This window comes from Podarcis liolepis, assembly GCF_965112155.1.
Source record: "Podarcis liolepis genome assembly, chromosome: 2".
Lineage (NCBI taxonomy): Eukaryota > Metazoa > Chordata > Lepidosauria > Squamata > Lacertidae > Podarcis > Podarcis liolepis.
The window spans coordinates 77,339,964-77,367,921 of NC_139555.1; the positions used below are offsets into that span (position 1 = coordinate 77,339,964).

Sequence of the window (27,958 nt, forward strand, 5' to 3'; positions counted from 1 at the left end):
GGGCTGAATGGGTTTTTTACCTATACACAATTAACCTATGCTAATTAGCAAAGATAAACATCCTCATTAAATATTCCCCCAAAATAATCTGCATTCAAATTTGCTAATTTGTAATTAGTTAATTGGTGAATCAGCTAAAAGCAGTTAAGAGCAAGATGATTAGTTGGCTTAATAGCACAATGTTATGCATGTTTACTCAAAAGCAAGTCCCAGTGAATTCAATGGAACTTATTCCCAAGTAAATGTGCATAAGTATTTTATGTATTTTGTTCATACTTTGGACACTGGTGGGAAAGAAGCAGCAGAAGACTATCCCTTACATTGGTGCTTTTGAAGCAGTAACCTAGTACGGGGTCATTTATTTTCAATATCTTTAGTTTTTCCTAGCATAAGAAAGAAACCGCAAAGTATTTTGACAGTGCTGGTCTTCACTTTAAATGGCTAAAAGTTTAAGATAATATCACATCACTGGTCCTATGTTGTTTAGGCTTGTTAATGCTTCCATGTTATTTATGCAACATATGTTCTCTACATCTCTCTCTCTCTCTCTCTGTGTGTGTGTGTGTGTGTGTGTGTGTGTGTGTGTGTTTCTGGAAACACTGAGATTGCTGGATGAAATAATGTTTTTAACCCTACCTGTTTTTAGACATTTTTAACTGTAATAGAATGTTCTCTCTCTCTCTCTCTCTCTCTCTCTCTCTCTCTCACACACACACACACACACACACAGAGAGAGAGAGAGAGAGAGAGAGAGAGAGAGAGAGATGTTGATGTGTTTTCTGCCCTGGGCTCCTTTGGAAGTAGGACAGGATATAAACTCAATAAACACAATATATGCATCCCCCAAGCCTCTGTGCTTTTATTTATCCTTACAGTCATCACACAAGGCAGAGAAGTCTCTGTTAGGAGCCGGATGTGAAAGGCTTGGGATTGAATGGTTTTGTTTAAGGCTCAACAGGAGCGTGCAGCATTCTAAGGAACTTAGCAGTTGTATGGCCATGCACAAAGCTAGCATTTATTTCATTGTCACCACTCACAAGCACAGGAAGCGGCTTTATACTCAGTCAGGCCATTGGTCCATCTAGCTCAGCTCGGTCTACACTGATTGTCAGTGGCAGGCCCATGCAGAGGGAGGAGCAGCAGCTGGGTACACTTGCCCTGGAAGGGCAAAGCCGGCTAGGGGTCCCTGCCAGGGACTGGTTGCTTTGTTTTTGTTTCTTTGAGTTTGTAACTTTATCCCAATGAAACTCATGCCCCTGGCCTCAGACAAGCTCTGCATGGGCCTGGTCAGTGGTCCAGGTTTTCAGATGGGAGCCTTTCCCAATCCTTCCTGGAGATGTCAGGATTGAACCTTGATATTTTGAATGAGAAGCAGGCGCTCTGGCATCAAGCTATGAATCTACTCTTGTTCCAGCAAGTACTGCTCTCTAGCCCATTCACACAAATCCAAGAAACAACTGTATATTTGGGCAATAGTTTATGTCCATTGATAACGTTCCTTAATCTTGGCGAATCAATCAGGCTGTGTAGTTAATTTGGGTCTGCATACCACCCTCTGCCTTTCTGAAAGAGCAACATGTTAGGCTGCTAACCTAAATATTAAGTAATGATTAGACGTGTGAAAGCCAGTCAGAAAGTTTGTCATACATCTCATAGAACACTTAAGGAAATCAAGTGCAGTGTAGCTTGTATATACTAAGGGGAAATAAGGCTGGTGGATGGAAGATCATCAAAAGACACTAAGCAAGATCAAGACTTAACTTTACTTAAATTTATTTCCCATGCATATTACAGGGACAAAATGCCAGCTGTCACAAAGGGATTCCCACTTGCTTTTTTTAGACAGGCTCAGCACATCTTTGCAGCCTCTAGTCACACAGGAGGCATGACAATTCTCTCCATTGGCACTTCAAAATGAAGACACTCAAAGTCTCAGAGCTGTCTTTCCCATGTTTTCCTGCTTTATATCTCATACCTAGTCCACCCATTTAGTCTGGACCAATATAGAAAACTGAAGCACATTTCGTATCCTGCTAGGCTGCTAACCCAGTGGTTGCAGATAGACACACCATTACTCTCACACACCATTACTCACACACCATTGACTGGGGGAGCCAAACATGGCAGCAGGAAAATATAGAGCCAAGGCGGGGGGGGGGGGCACATGCCAGGCTACACAACTTAGGATTTCACTTTTCCTTCTTTTTCCTTCATAAGAAGTCTGACTGCCTCTCCCCTCAGAGGACTCAGGATCAAATTGAATGTGGTATCATTGGCTCAATTAGCAACTGTGTAATTGGCTTTTTAAAAGTAAATTATAGGTGCCAGGGCCCCAGTCTGGATCAGGCAGCTGGAATGGGAGGGGGTCTTAACTGTTCGCTGCTCCTGTGTTTCCAATCTGGATCCTATTTGCATGACAAAGGGGGGGGGTTCTATTTGCTGCAAAGGTTTTTTTGTTTTGTTGTTTGTTTGTTTTAAAATGCAAGGTAGAGGGCAGTTCTGACAGCAGAGAGCAAACTTTCTTATTTTTAAAAATCCACTGTCTTACGTCCACATAAACACCTGGATCTCAGTCTGGATTGGTAGGTGGGGGCAGTGGTAGAGGTTTTCAGCTTCCTTTTTAAAAGCCATTCATGCAGTTGCTAATTGTGCGAATGGCATAACATCTAGTTTGGCCTACAGATTCACAAAAGAATAGTGGAAGTATGCCTTTGGGACATAGCAATAGCATAGGAAACTGTCCTAGAACTATCTCAACATTGTCTTACACTGGCAGGACTCCTGGAGGAGTCACTCTTTTGCAGCCCCACTTGAAGATGCTAGGGATTGGACCTGAGACCTTTTGCATGCAAGGAGGTGCTCTACCAAGCAAGCGACAGTCTTTCCCCAAATGGACAATGTTGCACTGATGAAGAGACTAGAATACTAATGTACTTTTGGAAGGTTGTGGAATGACCTTCTGATTAGCTGTGTGACATATTGAATCAAAAGCTGGTGATCAGCTGCTTGGACTGGAGGAACAGGAGAAGAGGATGATACAGAACAAGAGCCAAAGAAGGAAATGCCATCAGACTGCATTCAGAAGCAAAATGCTAAGTCAGTGTTAGGGCTATTGAGCAGTGCTGAGAACAGATGCAAAATGCAATCATCTTCTCCTTGAAAACAACAGGGAATATGAATCCCAGTTCTGTGCAAAGAATGTGATAAGCCTTTGCCACATGATCGCCTTTTTCCTTTGGGAGGTAGCACATTTTACATAACTCCTACAATTTTTTTTACTTTCTAATGCAAGTCGTTGTTTACATAGGCTGATCCTGTGATTAGCATTTCATCTCTTCCCATGTTTACAAACTTTTAGCATCCATACAGATAAAATACTAGGTTGTTGGTTTTTTAAAAAACCCACTCCTAACAAACCTGATTCTGACTTCATAACTGAAATACTTTGCATTTGCCTTTGTTTGAATGAGATTTTGCTTAGTGTGTCGATTATCAAGCCATTGTCAACTTTAATAATAATAATAATAATAATAATAATTTTTATTTATATCCCGCCCTCCCCAGCCAAAGCCGGGCTCAGGGCGGCTAACAACAAATAAACAATCAAATAATAACACATTCTAAAAACATTTCACCATAAAAATTAGTTAAAATCAAATTGATGGCAACCGATTAAACAAAATTCTGTGCAGGTTGCCAGAGGAGGGAGTCAGGCTGCGCTCTGACCAAAAGCCTGGCGGAACAACTCTGTCTTGCAGGCCCTGCGGAAAGATGTCAGGTCCCGCAGGGCCCTAGTCTCTTGTGACAGAGCATTCCACCAGTTTGGAGCCGCAGCCGAGAAGGCCCTGGCTCTAGTTGAGGCCAGCCTAACCTCTCTGAGGCCTGGGACCTTGAGGATGTTATTATTTGCAGACCGTAGGTTTCTCTGTGGGGCATACCAGGAGAGGCGGTCCCGTAGGTACGAGGGTCCTAGGCCGTATAGGGCTTTAAAGGTTAAAACCAGCACCTTAAACCTGATCCTGTACTCCACCGGGAGCCAGTGCAGCTGGTATAATACCGGATGAATGTGCTCTCGCAGCGAAGACCCCATAAGGAGTCTCGCCGCGGCATTCTGCACCCGCTGGAGTTTCTGGGTCAGTCTCAAGGGCAGCCCCACGTAGAGCGAGTTACAATAATCCAGTCTGGAGGTGACCGTCGCATGGATCACAGTGGCTAGGTCAGGACGAGAGAGATAAGGGGCCAACTGCTTAGCTTGGCGGAGATGAAAAAATGCCGCCTTTGTTATAGCTGTAATCTGCGACTCCATAGAGAGGGAGGTATCGAAGATTACACCCAAACTCTTAACGGACGGTGCTGGCACTAATTGCACCCCCGCAAGAGATGGGAGTTGCCCCCTCGATCCCATATCGTCGGCTCCCACGTAACCATCCAGCCACCGCTTCCAGACATCTGGTCAGCGTGTCTGGGGCCGAGTCAGGATGGCCATCCATCAACAGATAGAGTTGGGTGTCATCAGCATACTGATGGCAACCCAGCCCAAAACTCCGGACAAGCTGGGCGAGGGGGCGCATAAAGATGTTAAAAAGCATCGGGGAGAGAATTGCACCCTGAGGCACTCCACACACCAAGGAGTGGCGTGATGACAATTCCCCCCCAAGCGCCACCCTCTATAGAATCCTCTATAGAATCCTCTATAGAATCCTCTATAGAATCCTCTATAGAATCCTCTGTACAATTGTCTCTGCTTTGTGTCATCTAAAAATCCTAGGAATATAAAATGAAGAAATGCGAGCAGTTGAAAAATGCTGGACCAATAGTGCTACGGAGTGCTACTTGTTTCTAGGACACTGTCACAAATTGCAAGCTGTACAATGTCCCCAAATTTTAGCCAGTTATCACTTCCCATTTTCCTCCTGGACATGAAAGGCCTCCTGGAACAATAAACTGTATTGTGGGGGGGGGGCAGGCGTAAATAGGTTGGCACAAACCATATGTTGTTTGGGGACCAAGGTTTCTGAATTGTTTTGTCAATCACACTTCATGTGATGCCACAGAAACAAACAAACAAAAATTTATGGGGTCCAAAATCACCCCCAGCACACACTGCAAATATCACTGGGGTACTACAGACATCCCAAAAACCATTAATGTAATTTTTAATATTGAGAATGGATTAGGATTAACCGGATTTACCCAATCGGACACCCTCCAGATGTTATTGGACTACAGCTCCCATTAGCCCTAGCTAGCCCTAGCCCTGATGGTCAGGGATGATGGGAGTTGTAGTCAAACAACATTTGGGAGAAACTAGGCTGAGCAAAGGTTAGCAAAAATTAGCTTTTTATAGGAAAGGAGTAATGAACAAGAGGGAATAAGAGGTTATACAATGATGCCAGGTGGGCTGGAGGGAGGAAAGAAGGTGCTGCCTTCTGCTTCATATTTTCCATTTATTGTTGTACCCATGAGAGCAGTTTGCATTATTACTGAATTTGCTAAAGCACTTTGTGACCTTTCGAGATGAAAGGTGTAATTTAACTGAAAGCGAAATTCTATTTATCAGTGCTTTACTATCGTATTGAATGTACAGATTCGGGCTTTGTGCTTAAAAGGGGCTGTCTGCTAGACAAGCAACATTTCTGGAGAACAACACCTAGCATAATATAGATTGCTTTGTTAAGAGAATGGCTGTGGACTAGCATTGTTCAGTGGGGACTATAGTTGAGAATCACTAATGTCTTTCTTCCAGCAAAGAGCTATTATTTGGGAATGTTTTTCACATTATGGCTATGACATAGCATAACAGGCATTTGAATGTGTTCACTCCTTCAGAAGGGTCATATCTGGGGTTCATGGCTCTGAATATCAGTTTCAGGGAATCACAAGTGGGAAGAGTGCTGCTTCACTCAGATACCATGGGCATCTGGTTGGTACTGTGGGACCAGGATGCGGGACCGTGATGGCCCTTTGGCCTGATCCAGCAAGGCTCTTCCAATGTTCCTATATAAGAATTTACTGCACCTTTCTTCCTTCCAATGCAGAGAGCATTTCCATTCCTGATTATATGGACTCACATGCATATTATATATTATGCATTTGGTTGTATCCTGTATTTGCGTTTTCCAGATCCTGCTTTCAAGTGGATGAAAAATTAACCAAGTTGACAAATATGATCCAGGGTGAAACAGGGATGAGTTGTTCATATTCTGTGATTCTGACAAAGAGTTCAAGGACCCCATATTTTTTCAAAACTCCAGAAATTTCTAGTCCTGATTGTGGCAAGGATGGTGTGGGTATCTTTTCACATGTGTAATGCGTTACTTTAAGAGTTTGTGGAGGGCCTAAGACTTCCATTAATATTAGTGTGTAACAGCACCTAATAGCTCCTATAAAATAGTTGTAACTTGTCCCAGAGAAAGGCCGGTAAAATTTTTAACGATTAGAATAGTAATACATCAAATAGAATTTTGAGAACTATGCACAGTATTCCAAATATGCTCATCCCATAAGTTGTATTATGTTACGTGTATAATATATATTATATGTATTATGCATTATATTGGCAATTTTTATTTTTAGTCACTTTTCTAATTACCCCCAAAATTGAATCTACTTTATTCACAGCTGCTGCAGCATTTTCTGAGAGCTATCCAGTACAAGCACCAGACGTCTTTCCTGGATAGCCACTGCCAGTTCAGATGTTATAAGCATGCCTCTATTTATTGTCTTGTCTCCTCCCATTTTATTAATGTACAGTAATGTATTCTTGCTGCCCACCACGAGATCAGTTTGATATTTTGTAAATATCAAAATAAAATAAGGAAAAAAGCAATCCATACTTGTAAAGCTAGGTAATTGTCTCAATATAGCAAGAGAAGTATGATTCAGAATATGGACCAAAGACTACAACCTTCACTTTGTAGCATTCAAGTTCTGGACTCTTCAAACATCCTTTTATCTATGCAGTTGACAACATACACAGCTTCACAAATCAAAGATGTCACAGACGCTACAAGAAATATCATCCAAATCACTTTCAAATAAGCTTGTATCAAGCAGTCAGGATGTCAGTTTAGTATCTGACCTGGAAGATGACACCTTCAGGATCATGCAAGAATTAGTAAGATGCCTAGACGATTTCTGTATTACCTACAGAAAATAAGTGAACACTTCTTGGCAGGAGGGTTTTTTTGTTTTGTTTTTTAAATCTTTCTCAGGGATGTTTTGTTCCAAATGGAGCAAGGTTCACCACTCAAATTAAAATGTAGAATATAGGACAGAATGGTAATTTAGGGAAAGAAAAGAGCTAGAAAAAACAATGCAGGAGATAGCAGAGTCGAAATGTGGTTTCCATGACAACAAATCCACAAGAAGTCTTTATATTCATATTGTTTCTTATGATGGATGGGCCTGTTTGGGGCAGGCAGGGTGGGCTGGCAAATTAGGATTTATAATCTTATTAAAGAATTGTTCCTAGTTTGAAGCACATCTATAAAAAGTGTAAACCCAAAAGGTGGCATATAGGATATAAACGTGGCGTAAGGTGCATCGTGTTTCACACTGAGCAAAGCACTAAGTGTATGGGACACTGGGATACATTTTGTGATGTGAAAATTGTTTTACCAACAATCATTTGTGTTCTCAATGATTCCTAAGCAGTACCTCCACTGTGAAAAATGCATACATGCTAAAATGTGAAACCAGCTTTGAACTGAATCATATTTCCTACTGAGAAGCACGAGTATTCTGCTCTAAAAATATACTATGTCAGGAAAACCAGCTGGACCTATTTGCTGCAATTTTCTGTGGCTTGTACATCAAGCTTGACCAAACCTATTGAGAATAATAAACTTGAATACATATTGAGGACCTATTTTGTGTACCTGAAAGTAGATAGGCCGGTGGCTGCTCTCCTTTGAGGGCCCAAGGACACTTATTTGGGGAGGCCATGGGCACCACAGACACAATAGTTGCTGCAAGTTTTGTCTTACCACAACTGGCAACTTCGAGTGCTGCCTAACACAAAATGGTTATCATGGGGGAAAATTACAGCAACCAAAATACAGATACCCATGTATGGACAAATTCAAGATTAATTTGTTAGAAAGCAAACATTGTATTCTAAAAAGCATTTGTTGTGGTGGTTTTTTAAAAAAACATCTCATTAAAACTACAAGCTTTCTTCTTTTATAAGAAAGCTCAGAGTATGAGCCCCATGAGGGCTGTGGATCCTGTACCACAGTCCCCTCTGCCCTTCCACCCCCACAGTGGCTGTGCCAACAGTAGCCTTTTATTTTCAAATTAGAATGCCTACTGCTTCTCCATCGCACTAAATTCAATTTTGCAGAGGAAATAGATGTAAGTAGTAAATTATGAACCTCCACTTTTAAATTGCTTTGTTTTCCACTGTGAAGGACAGGATATTTTAACTCACCTACTTAGTTTTCTTTCAGGGCATATGAAATAAAACATAAACAAGATAATATATAACAGTGGTAGAAAGCAAAAGGCATTCCTTGCTTTGGTTTATCAGTAATTTGGGTTAGGAATAACAGGGAACTAAATCCTGAAATCCATAGGCATCAGTGTACATTTTTGTGCATCCAGCAACCCGTTTTTCTTTAAAAATAAAACCTTCCCAAATGTACATGTACAATAAATTGTTCAATTATATATGGAGATTCAGACTGTTGGATGGGTATCAGTATCTCCAAGTCTGACATGTGAGAAGGCACAGATTATGTACTGCTTTACCTGAGTACAGTGGTACCTCAGGTTACATACGCTTCAGGTTACATACACTTCAGGTTACAGACTCCGCTAACCCAGAAATAGTGCTTCAGTTTAAGAACTTTGCTTCAGGATGAGAACAGAAATCGTGCTCTGGCGGTGCGGCAGCAACAGGAGGCCCCATTAGCTAAAGTGATGCTTCAGGTTAAGAACAGTTTCAGGTTAAGAACGGACCTCCGGAACAAATTAAGTACTTAACCCGAGATAGCACTGTACAACAGAGCATAGGCTTAGGTTGTTTTTTGTAGATTGTGTCTACACTCAGACTTCGCATGCTGAGATGGGGGACTACCTAATGTTGATATTGTATGCTACTTTGGCAAACATGAGTTTCCAAACCTGGCTTTGCTGAGGTACCACAGAGAGTCTAGACATCTGTAGAATGAGAATCAGTGGGCAGGTGGGTGGTTATTTTTCTAGTCCTCAGATTTATCTTCAACCTCAGGACCCAGTTGGTGATAAATTCCTTAAAAACAGTCAGGATAGAATATGCGGGGGAGACACTGCCTCCCCTTGCCAATTCTCCTCTGTAAAAGCCACCCCCAGATTAATATTATAAGGCAAACATGGAGTTGGAAACCCTGCATTTGTATTGCAATATACAGTCCCTCCCCCAATGAGGTAGAAAGGAGTAAACAATGAGAAGGTGCCTGGAGAAGGCAGGATGACAGTAAGAATGGCATCCTCTTTATTAAAACCCACAAGTAACTGATCATATACAAGTAACTGATCATATACCAACTCTCAGTAGCCAGCAAGTTTGCTTTACAGTGTTCATTGTAGGAACATCATGAAGACATTACTGGGCAGTGCATTATTCTGTATAGGAAGAATATCTAGAAGGGATTAACAGGATGTTCTGAGTATCAGTAGAATTTCCCTGATGCACTGCCGAGGTTGATGATGTGAGCATTGCTACAGTGCTTGCAAGGTCCTATAACTGTATTTCACCATTTACTGAGACTCATCATCTGAAACTGTTATAGAAGCAGGTGTGAAACACTGCTAGTTGGATGGGTCACTTCGGTAGGGTTGCTTTGCAAGAGCATATTAATCTTCTGCTGCACTGGTTAGTGAGCCTGACAACGGAAACCAAATAGGCCATTAATTATTGTATCTGTTTCCATTAATAGCAACAGGGATTATCGTTTATACCAATTGTTGGTATCTCAAAGTAGTTTATAAGCATTTACTAAAAATCTTCACCTCCTCCCCCGGAGAGGGGTAAGGTGCCACTAAGCTTACTTTGCAAGCTTGGAAGAACAAAGAGAAAAAAGAGACCTGTTGCAAGCTCAGCTCTGATCTGAAGTTCTTTGCCCATATTATGCAAAAGTAAAGCTGGCTTGACACAGTACAGTGGTACCTCGGGTTACATACACTTCAGGTTACATACGCTTCAGGTTACAGACTCTGCTAACCCAAAAATATTACCTCGGGTTAAGAACTTTGTTTCAGGATGAGAACAGAAATCGTGCTCTGGCGGCACGGCAGCAGGAGGAAGCCCCATTAGCTAAAGTGGTGCTTCAGGTTAAGAACAGTTTCAGGTTAAGAATGAACCTCCGGAACGAATTAAGTACTTACCGGTAACCCAAGGTACCACTGTAATAGGTTAATATGTATTGGTAGTTAATACGTAGTAAAACAGATTTCAATTACCATTCTCACATTACTCATCAATACAGGGAAATACTCTTCTTGTATGTAATCTGTCTATATTATTGGACAACAGGGTCCTTTGCAGCTGTTCACTGGATTCTTTAAATCAACTATATCTATTCTGACATGCTGGTGCGGTTACTGACGGCAGGTCCTGCTTTGATCCGGATCTGAACTACTGTCTGCTTGAAGGTCCTGGAGGCAAAGAGCAGTTTTTGGCTCTTCCAGGAATCTCTAGTAAGTAGCACAGTCTTTCCTTTAGACCCAAACTCAGGGGTAATGAGAGCATTTAAAGGAAAGCAGGGAGGCACATGTTTGACATACCTTGCACAGGACTCTGCCTGAATATTAACAGAGGGCAGAGCTCTGATGTTGCCTCAGCACCAGTCAAATTGAGGCTGAGCCCTGTATATAGGAGGACGAGCTGCATTCTAACAGAAAGCTGTGCCTTCATTGAAAGGTGCTTCTTCATATAATGGGGTCATATCCACTCCAGCAGTCTTTTACTCCAACAGAGCCATGGAGGAAACTACAGCCACACTGGGACTTCTGTGCTAGTCCTCCAAGTGTGACGGTGGCAGAGAGGCCCGAGAGGCACCGGCACCACAGATTTGTTTTGTGGAAGTGATTCTGGAGCTGACCCAGCTTGTCACTCCCCTTCTGATTCAGAGTCCTCAGCTTCATCCTCTGCAGAAAAGGGATCTGACACCAGGTTCATGATAGAAGATGCATGCTATCAAAATGGTTCTGTAAAATATATTTATTTTTACTCTCCATCAGGATTGGGCTGGTAAGCTCACTCACTCATAGCGCTAAAGGCAGATGGAAGGCATCCCTTGCAGGCAAGCCACTGAAATATCCACAACTTACATTTCTTTCCCTTGTGTTTTGGTTCTGTTCTTGTCATCTGCCATACCTAACCAGCAATGTAACATAATGTTCAGATTCAAAAAAATATCAGAGCTGGCTGACTCCACCCACTCCCCCTCGCCGCCACCACCACCCCTCAATCTCAGGTTTAAAATTGGCACTCTCCATCAGAAGCTTTCTAATACCAAGGTACCAAGAGAGATTTCCAGTGCTGAGATGTATTGCTTTCTGTGGCCATCATAACTAAAATCCAAAAGCAATGAGCACCCTGTGTGGATCTGTAATTGCTACCTTATGTGGTCCCTGAGGTCCTAGTTTCAGCAAAGCAGCCATGTGTGCTACAGTCCATTTGCAAGCTCTTGGAATTGGATTATAGACTCATAAATTTGCCGCATGTTGTGTACACTCTCACTGAAACCCCAGAAGACCAGTTGAGTGTAAAGGCATTCCAGATGGGAATTTAAACGCTAAATTTCATGTCATATTATTTAACAGGTTAGTTTTTATCCCTCATTTACTTGCCATCTGTCATTACTTCAGTTTCCCAGCAAGACTGCCTGGGTCATGCACAAGCTTTTGAAAGCAGAAGGAAATTAATACTAATATCATCCTTGCTCATAAAATGCTGTATTTAAAAATAAAAATTGAAATTATACACGTCGTAACTACTGAACATTTTAATCAGGATATCATTTGCTTTAATGCTGGGAAGCCTTAAATTATAGTTTCTGGTAACATGTTATCATATATTGTATTTAAAATCTAAAGACAAGTTATCGGTCAGGTTCGCACTTTGGTTGTATCCTGTAGCATCTTTTTACTCTTTGACTAGTGGAGCCTTCTGTTAGAAGAGGGAGGGGAACATTATTATTATTATTAGATGATGATGATGATGATTTGCCAATTCCCTGTGAACCTGTGAAGACTTTGCACACACCCAAACCCAAATTCACTTTAGGGGTTTGGGATTTCTCCTGGAATATTGTGGGAGCTGATGCAGGAGAAGAGGAACAGCAAAAATTACCTCTTTATTATTCTGCTCACAGAACCCTCCACAGGATTAATATTACTGATTATTGCTTAATGATAAAGATAATCCCATTCCACCCACAAATGAGAATGAAATCCTTTTGCACATGATAAAATACATATTTTGTCGGAAGAAAATAGGGATCTGGGAGCGTAATGTAGGTTGACAGAGTGGCACTGCAATTTTTATTTATTGTCATCCTAGTCATTTTTTGTGTGTTTTTTTTAAAAAACACCTCTGTGGAAGGTCCATTATGCCCAAAATGCATTACATATTAATAAAAAGTGCATTGCTTTTCAGTATCTTTGAGACCGGGTATCATTTTTTTGCCATAATGTTTACATCTGTTAATTTATGTGAGAGCCCGATTTAGAATTCAAATCACAAAAATTCTGAAGAAATTCATAACATTGAAACTAATACTGAATATGAAGTGTTAAATCCTGCTTTCCATTATACCAAGGGATAGACAGACCTATTAAAACCCAGTATTTACAGGGGCAGCCATTGCACAATTCCCCTGAGAGCATTGGAATGACATCAAGTTCTTTCATTCCTGGGGCCACTTGCTTTTGTTGCTCTGTGCTGGCAAGGAGTTCCATGCACTAACCACTCCAGGTGCCCTATTCTGAAAAGTTTAAAGGAATAAAACATATTTAGAGGTATGGAGGCAGTGCATAACCTTCATACTTCCTGACAGAGGAATTTGCTTAACTGTGAAATCTGAAGTGGACCAGTGATCTAATTTGCTTGGATCAAATCAGGTGAGCTTGGAATTTAGGAATCTGAGTTTGGCAGATTCTTCCCTTATCCCTAGTTGTACCGAAGATGAGGAATAAAATATAGCATGTTTATATGAGAACTGCAAGCTTTAATCAGTAGATTAATCAATTAATTTTTAAAGGCCAATTTTAATCAGTGAAAGCAATTTATAATTGGGGAACTGAGAGTGCTACTGTTATACAGAATGGAAAGAATGTTACAGATGATATATCCTTATTCTAACAATGAGAGATAGCTTGTATTTGTTAATTTGCACATTGTTTCATGCAACCTTCAATAAATATCACAAATGCTACCTACACAGAGAATTTGATAGCATGCATTTTAATTAAATGTACACATTAGTTTTAAAGGTGCATCATTAACTATGATACATAGGTATCAGTGAAGAGTCTTAATCTACATGAATTAGTAGGTTTCTGCACAGGGAGCCTACAGATGGGTTTGGGTCCTTATGGTTTCTAGATTTAATGATTTGGGGCTCCACCACCACCACCTCTTCATTGGATGAAGAGATTACATTTCCCTCTATTTATGACATTTGAAATCTGTGCATAACCACACATTTAATACAGCATTTAATATAGCATGGATAAATGCACTGGAATAACCAACAGTTGTGAATTCACAAGATTGTTTCCTTCGCTCTGTGGAGTGTCTGGGCTTTTTCAAAAGTTATTTTGTGGCCAGGTAAGTGCCTATCCACCTACACTCTGACTGTTTTATCAGGGTTTCTGCAAGTCCCCTATAGATTTATTTAAGGAATTTATACCTCACAGTCAGACCTCACACAGCTGTTCATATAATGAACAATGAACATTAGGAAAAATGGAATGATCAAATGGAAAAGACAACTGTTTCTTTATAAGAAGCTGGTTTTCCCTGCAGCAGCTCCCTGCCGCCCAAATTTATTGAATGCTCTCCCAGGGGAACACACCAGGTACCAACCTTGCACAGCAATAGACAAGGACATTTTTGTTTTCCTGGCCATTTGGGCAGTAACTGTGATATGGTATTGCATTGTTAAATCTTTTTAAATTGGTTTATATGATCTTATCACTAATTTTGGTCCAGGCTTTTAAAAAAATAAATCAGTGATATATAAATTTAATAAACCTAATCGTATCTGGACACCATGCTAAGATCAAAGTGAAACTAATGTTTCTTCTTTTCACTCCAATATAACACCTTGCATAGTTCCCACCTATAGTGGCTGTGGAATTTGTACAGCTAACACAACAGCCGGTTCCTAGGGTAACAGGTAGGAACTAGAGAAAATGAGAGAAGAGGAGATGGCCAGGAATGAGAATATTTGTGAGTTCGATGAAAAAGAACTCTGACTATTTCTGACCTTGCATTTGAAGAGAACATAAATAAGATACAAATAAGAGAAATGGGATGAGGAACGGCAAAGACTGCACTCAGTAAATTAATGCCAACAAGACATGCTTTTCTTCTGTTGCCATTAATTTTCTCATATGGCTTTTTAAAACTAACAGTAATCTCTGTTTTTAGATATCCTATTCCGATTTCCACCTTTTTTGTTTACTTATACCAAGCATGAGCATGGATCGACACCCGTTTGTAACAATGGATTTTTGAGCAGTTGTTTGCAAACAGGAGCCCAAACCTGATGTGTAGTGAACTCCGCACCATGTTGTGATGAGATTGTACATGACTGACTCAGCCTGGGCTAGCAAGGGTGGAAGTTATGAGTAAAATTCATGATGGTCAAGGGTTCAATGGGCTCTGCACAGTACACCATACACATTTAAAGGAAATCCCTAGGGATAAAAATTTATAACTCACGTGGTGAAATAAATATAACTGGATGCATGCTAAGAAATAAGTTTAGGAATCTAAGTACAAGGACGAGAATTCAGTGATATGGTATTTGAATTGTAACTTTGTGCAATTAAGAACACAAATCAGTGAAGCACCATTGCAAGCAGAACTATAGAGCCAAGGATGGTAGGGACCCACTTCGTCAAGTGCAAAACAGAGCATAGGAGAAATGTTACCAGAACAAAAGGTTGTGTTTCTTTCCTCCCACTAACCATGCCTAACTTCAAAGAGCATGCAAGGCCATTTGGCAGCAGGAGCTTTTCAAAAAGTGCCAACTCTCAGCAACCTCACATTTCCTAGAAGTGTTCCAACACTAGGGAAACAGCATCCCACCAATAAAAACAACAACATCCCAATCATCTCTCCTTCAGGAACCAATCCAAAGCTCACTAAGGACATTGGGAACAAACAGGTTGACATCACTGTGAAATCATCTCTTCATTACTTTATTGCTTCAAGCACAGCACTACTCCATTGCAAAACCTCTCCGCCGAAAACAACAAGCAGCTTTTCATTACAAATGGAATGTATCTTAGTTCTTTTCTTAAATAGTGAACTCAAGTATCTGGCAATGAGAGCCCAGAAGTGCTGGATCAAACTATTCAGTCTTAGTGGTTTTTATTTCTGTAAGTTTCAGGATGTGTGTGAAAATGCACCCCCAGATATTAGATTAAACTTCTGGAGGAAAACCTGCAACAATCAAGAAGTGTCCTTACCTTTACAGATGACATGCCAATGGTCTGTCTTTCTTTTCTTTTCTTTTCTTTTCAAGCAAACATAACCTTCCCACTGTTTCATGCAGTGGCTTGGCTGCTTTCTGCAATGCTCTTGAGGTGGAATGCTCCAATGAGAGCAACACTACATCAGGATGTGGCAAAATTCACAGAGGTATTCTTGAGAGAGAAGTATGGCCAATGGTGCATTCGCAGGTGCAATTCTGGGGAAAAGATGGCTGGTCCCATTGGCCAGTTTTTCATGAAGGGACCTCATTCCTGTGCATTCTGTCCCAGGAACCACTTTTGGGCTGTTGATCTGCTGCCCAAGGAATAGGTGTACAGGTGTAGTGCAGGTGACACTGTGGTCTAAACCACTGAGCCTCTTGGGCTTGCTGATCAGAAGGTCAGCGGTTTGAATCCCCACAATGGGGTGAGCTCCCATTGCTCTGTCCCAGCTCCTGCCAACCTAACAGTTTGAAAGAATACCAGTGCAAGTAGATAAATAGATACCGCTGTGGGTGGAAGGTAAACAGCATTTCCATGTGCTTTGGTTCCATCACAGTGTTCTGTTGCACTAGAAGTGGTTTAGTCGCGCTGGCCACATGACCTGGAAAGCTGTCTGTGGATAAACGCCAGCTCCCTCGGCCTGAAAGCGAGATGAGCGCTGCAACCCCATAGTCAACTTTCAATGGACTTCCAGAGATCTGTTGTTTTATTGCTGACCTCTGCCTCACCTGAGCAGTGACACTGACTTGTAAAACATGAAAATATGTGTTTTCAAAATAGATGGCTAACATAAAACCTTTTCACCATTCATGGTCAAGAATTTTGTCCAGACATAAATGTTGTCTGCTTATTTTCATTTTAAAAATAATTCAGTGAAGATTTACCTACCCCCCCAAACCCTGCATTTCTCATTTCCCTATGTTGTTGTAGTTTAGTCATTTAATCATGTCTGACTCTTTGTGACCCCATGAACCAGAGCACGCCAGGCACTCCTGTCTTTCACTGGCTCCCGCAGTTTGGTCAAACTCATGTTGGTAGCTTCGAGAACACTGTCCAACTATCTCGTCCTCTGTCGTCCCCTTCTCCTTGTGCCCTCAATCTTTCCCAACATCAGGGTCTTTTCCAGGGAGTCTTCTCTTCTCATGAGGTGGCCAAAGTATTGGAGCCTCAGCTTCAGGATCTGTCCTTCCAGTGAGCACTCAGGATTCTATTGATATTTTTCACAAGTGTCTATATAATGTTCTTTTGGTAATTTCTGCGATAGTCTGGATTTGGGGTTGAGTCCCTTTGCTGCAGTTTGATCCTTGGAGGCTTCCATAAGTGGGACAGTGAGAAATACCCTGTTCGGTGAGCAATAATCCAGGACTAGTATTATGTCTTATTTTGCTCATTGCTTAGGTCATATTATAGCTCATTCAGAGAAGCTTGCTGTAATGAAGGCAGGAAACATTCTTAGGGAAGCATCTGAATGAGGAAAACATTATTTTGATATAGCAGGAGCTGAGAAGTGCATGTATTTACAATAACAATATTTCACAAAACCACTGTGAGGCAATTTTCTAAGATAAATTATAGCTGCCTGAGACATAACTTTCAGATATGACCTTTGTCTTATTAGAATATCTTGAGGGATATAACAGCAGGTGACTATTCTTGTTTCATAATACTGGCCACAAATACAGCACAATCTCTTTTCCTTATTATATTACATCACTTTGAAACAAAATCATAGAATAACAGAACTGTAGAGTTGGAAGGGATGCACAGGGCCATTCAGTCCAACTCCCTGCAATGCAGGAATCACAACTAAAGCATCCATCACTGGTGGCCATCCAACCTCTGCTTGAAAACCTCCAAGGAAGGAGAGTCCACAACCTCATGAGAGAGTTCATTCCACTGTCGAACAGCTGTTACCGTCAGAAATTTCTTCCTGATGTGTAGTCAGAATCTCATTTCTCCCACCTTAAGTTTAGTATGACACATTTTTACATCACTTTGTGACTTTTTTATAAAAAAAAATTAAAGGTCTTCATGAAAATCTACCAGCATGCACTATGCATTTGTCCTAATATAACCTTTCTGTATGCAATTTCCTCTAATATAATGAATTTTCACAAATATATGTAATTTTCTACATATTCCCCCATATATGCATATTTTGGAAGAGTTGTGGGGGGAACAGCTAGGGGAAAACTCATCTCACTCTCTCACTACTTATTTAGCTAAATTCTACTTTGTGTCTGGATGCAACCAGTGAGAAGAAGGAGTCACCTAAAGCAAAAAAGCTGGAAATAATTTACCACAGATGACTAGAAAATATGGAGTGTCCCTGGTAAACAGCAACAGATGGAACACATATGCTTTAGTTAATGAAATCTACCAGCCAAAGAGCAAATAATGATCTAATACTTCTGTGTTCCATGTTTAGGGGCAAACACATCCCTAAAACATCCATTTGAACTCTCCTGCACACTTAAAGTTTCAAGCAAAGTTGCCAAAAACTTTCTCTAAAAGAGAGATTAAGCAAATTGTGCACCAAGAAAAGTACTGTATTTGTGCATTTTAAGATGTCACCTTAGATATCTTAAGGGTATGAGGACGAATAGAAGCCCCTGCCTCAACTAAAAAGGGCCAATGATTCTTTTAATACACATAATTCTTTCATGTAACTGGCCACTATTGTTAATTTGGATATGAAAAACTGAGAGCAGGCATTTTGAAACTTTAGCTGCTGTTGATGTGCAACTAGGCTGATTTCACTCCCATAATTCTTGCTGAAATGCTCCAAACAGTAAGAAATCTTCCATAGGAGCTGTTTATTGGCCAATCGTCCTGATTTCTTTTCACACAATATCTGCTGTTTATTGAACATTAATTTACATGATTGTTTACATCAAGCTTTTTGTTATCCTAAATTTTGTAGTATATTTTCCCATCACTTTTATTACTGCAAAAAGACCAGGGTTGGGGGGGGAGGCTGTTTTTTCAGGGGTTTGGGAAGTGGGGAGCAAATGCCTTTTAATTGTACAAGCTAAATTTACTGCTGTATGTTAGAATTCCATCCATTAAATAGTGACAGTGGGGAAGCAATCTAAGCAGAAGACCCGAGATAATTAATAATGCTGAATTGGTGCCTGGTTCTCTTTGTATGCCACATAAATAAAGGAGGGTAGTAAATAGAGAAAAATAATTAAATCACTACTGTAGTAGAGGGCATATTTTTAAAATTCTACTATAGGCCAGGAAGGTTGTTGTTACACTTTCACTGCAGTCTGTTCCGCAATTGCCCCCCCTCCCCCAGTCTAAAACTTTGAGTACTTCACTTTTTACTCTCTCCCTCTGTGTGCAGCCTAGCTGAATTAGGATATCACAGCTGGAGACCTTTCTCTTCCAAAGTGCTACAATATGCAGTCTAAAGGAAATTATAGGGTAAGAAGTCCCAGCTGATTTCCCCCCTCTTCCTTCTGCTAGCTTTCACAAGGAGGAACACCACTGGAAGCCAGTGAAATTTAAAATAGACTGCAACTTTTCCTTCTTCGGTTTTGCGCTTTGGGGGACAGTTTCTGAAAAATACAATTTGAAGTACGCAGCAGCAAACTCTCTTTCTTCTGCCACCTATGCCACATTGGGAGGTAGGCTGCCAATTGAACTTCCTGCTCCTTTTGAAGCACATCACTGCTACGCTTGTATCAACTCCATCATTTGCTCCTGTTGTACACAGTGCTGTCTCCTCATGGGAGTGTCAGTGTCAGTGAAGAGAGGTAAAACGAGCTATTGGATCACACCAAAAGTCCTTCAAAATTCCACAGAATTTGGTGAGCAAAGAATATAATTGTTAGAAGAAGTCAGACAGATATTAGCAAGATACTTGTATGCAGGAAGAAAAGAGAAGGAAATTCTAGTTTTAAATTACAGCATGATAAAACTGCTTTAACAAAATATGGGTACATACAGTTTTAAAGCATTTGGGGTGCAATCCTAGACACGCTTACCAGGGAGTAATCCCCATTGAACCCAATGTTCAATGGATATACTTAGAATGGTCCTCTTAATATAGTCTTTTTGCCTTCATCTTCAGCCTAAGCTGAGAAAAAGTTCACATTTTAGGGTTTTCTGACAATACCTGGTGTGAGCCTCTGGTCCTAATATAACTACATGTTCGGGTTCATTGAACACATTATACCCTATGTCTTATTTTGTGCATTTGGTCATAAATTTAGCTAAGCCTTGGCAATGCCAATACAAATCTAAAGAAGTGGGGGTATGTTTTTGTAAAAGCTGGATTTGATGGCATTTTTATTACTACTTTATTTAAATGACAGACATGCTAACAAGAACAGAAGCTTCCAAACTAATCACTGAAGTAAATCATATTTGGTTCTCCTTGCAGTGGAAATAAAGTACTGTATTTTTCGCCCTATAGGATGTACTTTTTCCCCTCCAAAAATGAAGGGGAAATCTGGGTGTGTCCTATGGGGCGAATGCAGGCTTTCGCTGAAGCCTGGAGAGCGAGAGGGGTTTAGGGGGTTTGGGGAGAAAGGGCCTGCAACCAATTCCCAGGCAAAAAACTAGAGATGCTTAAAACTGCCCTCCAAACAGGCACAAATTCTGAGTGGTGATTGGACTTTTGTCATCTTGCCAAGAGAGTATTGCTCTGACACCCTTGGCGAACTGCTGTAACAACTTTGCAAGGGCACTTTAGGGACAAAACCACTCAGATGCAGACAGAGCTGGATGCAGCAATTAGAGAAAACCCAATAGAGGTGTCTAGAGCACTGTCTGTTCCATCTATACTGGATCAGTTTAGATTATTGTTGCCTAAGGATGTGAACAAGCTGATTGAAGAAGTACAGCCAACCACCTGCCCCCTTGACCATTGCCCATCTTGGCTTCTTAGAGTTAGCCATAAAGAGTTGATGGGGTGGGTCCTGGAAATGACCAGTGCTTCATTGTAGGAGGGGGAATACCACCTGCTTTGAAGGAGGTGGCAAGGTGTTCCCTCCTGGCCCAAGACACATTACGAAACTATTGTCCAATGGCAAATATCGCCTTTAGGGGCAAGATACCTGAGAAGGTGGTAGCAGTGCAGCTTCAGGGATGCTTGGAAACTAATTACCTGGATCCATTCTAGTCCTGCTTCAGACTTGTCCATGGCACTGTAACTACTTTTGGTCACCCTGGTAGAAAACATTTTAGCAAAATGTGACCCTGCTCATTTCTCCTTGATCTCTCAGCAGCTTTCAATACAGTTGACCGTAGTATTGTTCTGACATACGATAATTTAGATCTCATATAACCCATGTTTTAAAACAGCTGCACTGGTTGCAAATTTGTTTTCAGGCTTAATTTAAGGTGCTTAAAGTAATCAATGATCGAGGCCCAAATGTTTGAAAGACCACTTCCATACCTACAGACCCCCATGTGTGTTATGATCAGCAGAGGGGGCTTTCTTGGTACTTTTGTTGCCCTCAAAAGCTTGGGTGATGGCGCTGGCCAGGGAGAGGGCATTATCTGTGGCAGCTGGTAACAATACAGTTTTGGGCATATGTTGGAGACACACATCTTTACCTGGGCCTTTGACAACTGAGATGCATATTTTCAGGACAAATTCCCCCCCCCCCATTTTTGTGATTACATTTTTGTAATGATAAGGTTTACTATTTTTAAGAAACCTATTTTTAACATTGTATTTTAAATTGCAACCCACCCTGGGACCTTAGAGTGAAGCATGGGTAATAAATTAAAATAACAGTAATAGTAATACTCAGAAGTAAGCCCTAATGCATTCTTCCAAGTATGTAAAGTTAGGGTTGTAGATTATGTGTCTCATAAATATTACAGTATAACCTTATTAACTATTTTGTTGCTGACCAGGGCAATAAGTATCCAAGCTAAGCTCTTGTCAATTGAGCCCTGTTTTTTTGCCATTACACTTGCCTAGATTTGCAAGGCACATGAATTGTGCTCAGATCCAGAGCTCTTTCTTTTTCAGATGAAAATACCCTTCTCATCTTGCATCACTTGCTATGAAGGAGTTGTGTAGGTTCCCTTCAAAGCATGGTGCCATACTGAGACTATGGAGTCAGCATAAAATAAATTGACTTTGACACTCAAATAAATTAAATGAAAGGAACTATGTTTCATTGTACTTCATTGTACTAATTTTCTTATCTAGGCATTTCAGCTGAGCTCTGTGAAGTTTATTACGAATTTTCTCATGCTAGTACAAGACAGACGGAAAGATCATCCTCACCACTTTGCACATTTAGCAAGATTCTGGTAAAATGCACATTTAAAAATAAATATCAGAATTTAAAAAGAGCTCTGAACAGCTGCCTAGGGGAATAAATTGTAGCTCTATTCCTAGAAGAATAAGCAGAATTAGTAGAATAAGGCCTGCTATAGATTTATGAACTAATTCTTAATAGTTTTGGTATTTTAGTACTACAATAAGTTCATGAAAATGTATAATCTGTTTTATTTGTTTTATTATGCTGGACAAATTCTCTTAAATTACTTAGAGCAAAATTGTCTACTTCCTGATGTCATCCATTCTTATGATTGCATTCCCCCTCATTTCTGTTGTTGTTGTTGTTGGCATGTGGTCCAAAGGAAAGCAGAGCTATACATTTGGCAACAACTTGGCTGCAGGGGTTGCCAGCAGAAGACCTATAATATGTCATCCAACTGTCTTAGGGACCCCATTCCAGATATGTTTACTCCTTAACCTCCTTAGAAGAAGAAGAAGAAGAGTTTGGATTTGATATCCCGCCTTTCACTCCCTTTAAGGAGTCTCAAAGCGGCTAACATTCTCCTTTCCCTTCCTCCCCCACAACAAACACTCTGTGAGGCGAGTGGGGCTGAGAGACTTCAAAGAAGTGTGACTGGCCCAAGGTCACCCAGCAGCTGCATGTGGAGGAGCGGAGACGCGAACCCGGTTCCCCAGATTACGAGACTACCGCTCTTAACCACTACACCACACTGGCAGGGGGTATGGATTATTCCTCGGGGTTTACTGCTGAAGCTTTCTCACAAATGATAGCATGCGCGTGCACACACATTCACCACACCTACACACACATGCAGACAGACAGCTGCATATTCAGACAGCCCTTCCACTAGACTACCAATCAGCAGAAGGAGTAGAATTATTCCCCATCACAGCACTTTGGTGGGGTGGAAACAAAGGGCGGAAAGAGAAGCCTTCTTCTCACTCTGGACACTGGCATTGCAAGAAGGTCTTAGGAATCAGGAAGGGGCCCTCATTCCTGTTTCCTGAGTTTTAAAATCCTGTAGTAGTGATAGCTCTTTTAAAACACTAAGAAGAGATGGCCAATTTGGACGCTGAATGCATTTTAGAAACCCCAAAATGCCTTAAAAAACTAGAAAAAAATTGCATGGACAAGGAGCAAATGGAAAAGGGGTTTGTTTGGTTTTAAATTAAAGACATTTTTCTATTTTGGAGAGGTGTGTCTTTGAGGCAACCCAAATGACCTATGGTTATGGACTGTGAACCAGTTTAGCCACCCCTGAACAACCGCAATTCCAGTCTTCCTTCTCAGATGTGAGTCCAATTAAATAACATTATTTTTTGACTTTTTGAAATAAAGTCAAGAATCCCAGTAGAGTGGGTTTTTTTTAAAGTGTATTTCAGTATTAATTGTTTTAATTGTTCAGCTAGTATTGTTTCTAAGAAATTCTAGGATGTAAAATATGATGGAATGTTATGAATGTACATTTATGCTATAGAAACTGCTGTAATGATCTCATTAATTTGTTTGTTAATCTCTTATTAAGGCTAAATCCTGACTTGCATTCAGCCCATTATGGCTAGACTCCAGTGCCATATTCATTTGGACACTAATCCAAACGTCCATCAGAGTCCTCAATTAGGTCTTCTTTTCTATCTAAAAATATTACTCAGTGCCTAGTAAAGCCAAAATTCTGCTCCAGCCAGGCTTTACTTTTGCAAAAGTTTCTGCAACTTCTGGTAAAAAGACAGTCATAGCAGCATCAGCCCAGTATCCTCAGAATCACCCTGAAGTTTCACCCTTTGCTTGATGTTACCTTTATAAATTTATTACCAGGAAACATGGAGTGGATACAGAGGATCATTTTACCACATGTGCTATACAACATTTGGCCCCATGTTTGCACATGAAGCATAGTAATACATCCTTAGCACTTGGCACGAGGAGACAGATTATCAAGTTATCCTGGAGTGTAAAAGACAGTGGATAATGTCATCATACCTACATGGGATTCCTGCCTAACCCTTATGTAGGAAAACATTGCATTGTGCACCTGAGGGTTTGAAAGGTACTTATTCATCGAATTTATACTTCATTTTTTAATCTAGCTGTCGTAAATATATGTCTTATATCATCTATATCTTATACTATTTTCTAAAAATGAAGCTGATGCCAGATCTCAAATACCTTGATGTTTAATACTAAAGGCAAAATAAAGTTAACTCTTCTTACCAGAGAGCCATGGTTCAAAACTTGGCAGAGGAGGGGTTATACAGCAACAAGGAATTTGCACTCTAACATTAATAGAAAAACTAAACATCCCAGTTCAAAAACAAAACTGATTTGCTATAAAGCCTTTTCTTTAAGTATTATAATTTATGTATATTATTACTTCTGAAGTGGCAAGACAAACTTCAATGGTGACCTATATTCATCATTTCTTAATCATAAGGAAATTAATCACAAAATAAATAGTGTCTTATCTCTAGGGATCCCCAAACCTTTTTTTTAAAAAAAATAATTCAGGCCAAATGCTGCCTTTCATTATATTCTACCAAATGCCAAATTAAAAATTACCCAAAAACACACAAACTAAGTTTTTGCTTCGTGTTACTATGATGCATCAGCATTTAGGCAGTAGTGTATGAGATAATTCTGGGTTACAGTATGTCCCACCCTGAATAAAAATGGATGCTGCTTAGGAAATGACTGCAAATACTCTTATTGTGCAACTTTATTTATGTGTCAAGAACTATCTGATCACACTGAAAGTTAGGGGAATTATCCTTGGATTCTTCAACAATGCCTTGGTGCCTTGAGGGTAAGCCTGCAATCCTATATACCAGAGGTGAGACATCTTTGGCACTTCAGAGGTTGTTGGACTCGCATCTACCACAGCAGCATGGCTAATGGTCATGGATGATGGAAGCTGTAGTACAACAACATCTGGAGGGTTTCCTAGTTCTGTTGTGAACCATATATATTCTACATGAATAAAGCTTAATGTTCTGAGTAGACCAATATATGATTGGATTATTAAATGATGCACACTGTGCTCTGTTTGGGGCTGCCTGTGGAAACTCTAGCTACTCTAGAATGTGGCAGACATATTATTAATAAGATCTGGTCCAATGATATCAGGAAAGATGTTGATTTGATCTTTAAAGGCCTGTAGGACCTCAATAAGTGCCTCATCCCAAATGTGCCCTTTCTCCAAATTGTGAGATTTTCAGATGAAGTGATGCTCTCTGGGCACTACTGCCAGCAAAGATAATGAGTAGTGTGCCTTCTATACAATGGTATACATCCTCATGGTTGCATTCCTATTTAGTAATTGGCCCATATGACCAATTCATAGGGGATATTTTAAAATGTTGTTAGCTGCCACAAAACCTATATTTTTGGCCAGTTAATGAGAATAAACAAGCGTCAGGTATGCTGCACACAAGACAATTTCCTACACATATACCTATTCCATGTGGGAAACATGTTTTATTTGTTTAATACATTTATATACCCTACCTTGCATCCATGGAACTCAAGGTGACATATAGGAGCATAAATATAGTGTTGAACTTCTCCCAGTACACTGCAAACATGAAATTGCTCTTGAATGTCATAAAAGTGTGGCAAGCTTTTAAGATCTCCAGAATTTGTCACTAGGCTGACAAGATGTTATTTAAAAAAATGGGGTGAGCGGTAAGAGGAAGAATTAAAAAACAACAACAACTAGAGCACCTAGGGATGATGGGAGTTGAAGTCCCAAAACATCTGGAGGGCCGAGTTTGCCTGTGCCTGAATTAGACTGAAACAGCAGCCATGAGTTCAGTTTGTAGACTCAGTTCCAGGATGGAGATTTCAGGTTAAGATCCTTGCAGGTGCTACAGATAACAGGTTACACACCTAGGACTCTGAGATGAAAGCACAATGACTTACCTACACCATCAGATGTTCAAACAAGCTGGAAGTATACAACACATGTTCTTTTTTCCTTATCAACTTAGAACAGCTAGGCTGGTATTATCTCTCTTATATGAACACATGCACCTGCCTGTGAAGGGTCAAGGACAATGCATACACCTCCTCTAGCAACTAGTTATGTCTCATTAGGAAGGCATTAACAATTTTGTGAGCCATTGCATTAATTTTTAGCACCCAAAACACTTTGTGCTTTGTAAATGGCAATGACCTCACAGTACAATCTCAAAAAAAGGGTTGCCATTCACTAAATGATAGCTCCTCAAAATGGACAGAACATGGTCCATTACTATTTATCAGTCTGGGGGACAACAGAATTTTTTGGCGGATTATGTATTGCATCACATGCCCTTACCTTCTGAAATCTATGAAATTGGATATGCAAATATGATGTCTATAACCCAAGGTACTATTTTGGCTAGTGGAACAGAACATATTCCTCTGAAATCTCAAATGATGACCAGCACAAATTATGATCATGCTTATAAGGACCATTTAGTGTTTACTAAAGCAACCTTCTCAGGGTTAAGTTGGTTACTAATCTTATGACTAATTATCAAAAGCTGTAACACCAATTCTGTCCATAGTGCTATCTTCTGACGGACTGTAATGGTTTGGAGTGATAATGCAGGCCAGCTTCATGGATAATCTGTGTCTGTATTGTTTGAGAACTGTGTTAGAAAACTGATTTTGTAGCCAGCAGTACTGAATGCTATGAAAAGCTGGTGTGAATGTAATGACATCAATTGTGCCAACACATATCAAAGCAAGTATTAATATTTGCTTTACACTTAATGCAACAGCTGACTTTTTGCCTCCAGGCCTCCAAAAAGCAGCCTGTTTTTAGATTGTTCACTTGGATATCACATATCTTGAATGTAACAAAAGTGTCAGCCAAAAACGAATTTCTCTGACATATTTCCTTCCTCTTACCTCTTTGGCATAAAAAGGAGTAAAGCTTTAAAATGAACATATGATTATACAACACATGCTCATTCATTTTCCAGTTTGAATGCCAATTTACCATGAGCAGCGTTCACAATTTAGAGGTCCAGTGTTCAAGCAGATAGGTATTCAGTCCATATTTTCAGCAATGGGAAAAGCACAGGCAGTCAATGTTGGGTTTGGGGTACAGCAATTTCTGCATCCAGGAAGATGCAGGTCTGGGTGGATGTCATAAGGCAAGGCATCTTAACTGTGTTGAAACTTAGGCTGTGGTTCATGTGCCTGTTAACTCTGCATCTAATGTGCTCCCCTGCTGGTTTAGGAAGTGGTGTACACATGACGTTAACCAAAATCCACATATATTCTATTATGTGTCTATCCTGTCATTTCATATGAAATGCCGCATTTTGATGCATTTCTCCCCAACCTAGTTTCTGTATCAACTGAGAACAAGAACAAATAAATAAAAGCCATGGGTGGTATCTTTACACTGTTGCTATAATGGAAAAGGAGGGGAGGAGATTATTGCCAATTTGGGGAAAGCCATGCGCTTAAAAGCATGGTATATATGCAGACATTTACTTGGAAATAGGTCACAGTGAATTCAATGGAACTTCCTCAGCTAAAGGTTGCAGCTTTAGACTAAGAGTAAGTCCCACAGTTCTTCTACGCAGGATTTATGTTTTGTTTGAATGATTGGGTTGCAATATAGGCAGCCCTATCAAACACAGTAGGAAGTAAGCTTCTAGTAAACAAGCAGTTATTTTTTAAAAAATATCATCCTCAGCACTTCACTGCCTAGAAACTGTGCCCAGGGAAGAGATGGGAGTACCAGCCACAACCTCTTCTTCCCTGCTATATTTGACCAGGCACAATCAAAAGGACTGGGCAAGAAATGGTTGCAAGGAGAGGCCACTGCTGCTTCTGATTGCTCACTTGCCACCTTGTTGGCAGAAGCTCTCTCTGCTCATTTACCCTTTCTCTTTCCACGGCATGGGTAGGAACGACTGGGACCCGAGTGAGTGAATGAGCGGGTGGGTGAGCAAAAACTTGCCACCATCTCAACTGGCCTTCTGTCCCTCTCTGGGTGG

General features: G+C 40.5%; 1 protein-coding gene across 1 annotated transcript in view; it reads left to right on the forward strand.

Moving 5' to 3' along the window:
- The window catches only part of LOC310699244 (uncharacterized protein), a gene marked incomplete at its 5' end in the record, with an annotated part of 52,207 nt that extends 45,420 nt beyond the window's left edge, over nt 1–6,787 (forward strand). The window contains one exon of the mRNA XM_083486870.1: nt 6,622–6,787. Coding sequence (XP_083342996.1) covers nt 6,622–6,680 — 59 coding nt within the window. The 3' untranslated portion in view covers nt 6,681–6,787. The remainder of the gene's footprint in view (nt 1–6,621) is intronic.
- Nucleotides 6,788–27,958: the final 21,171 nt, after the last annotated feature.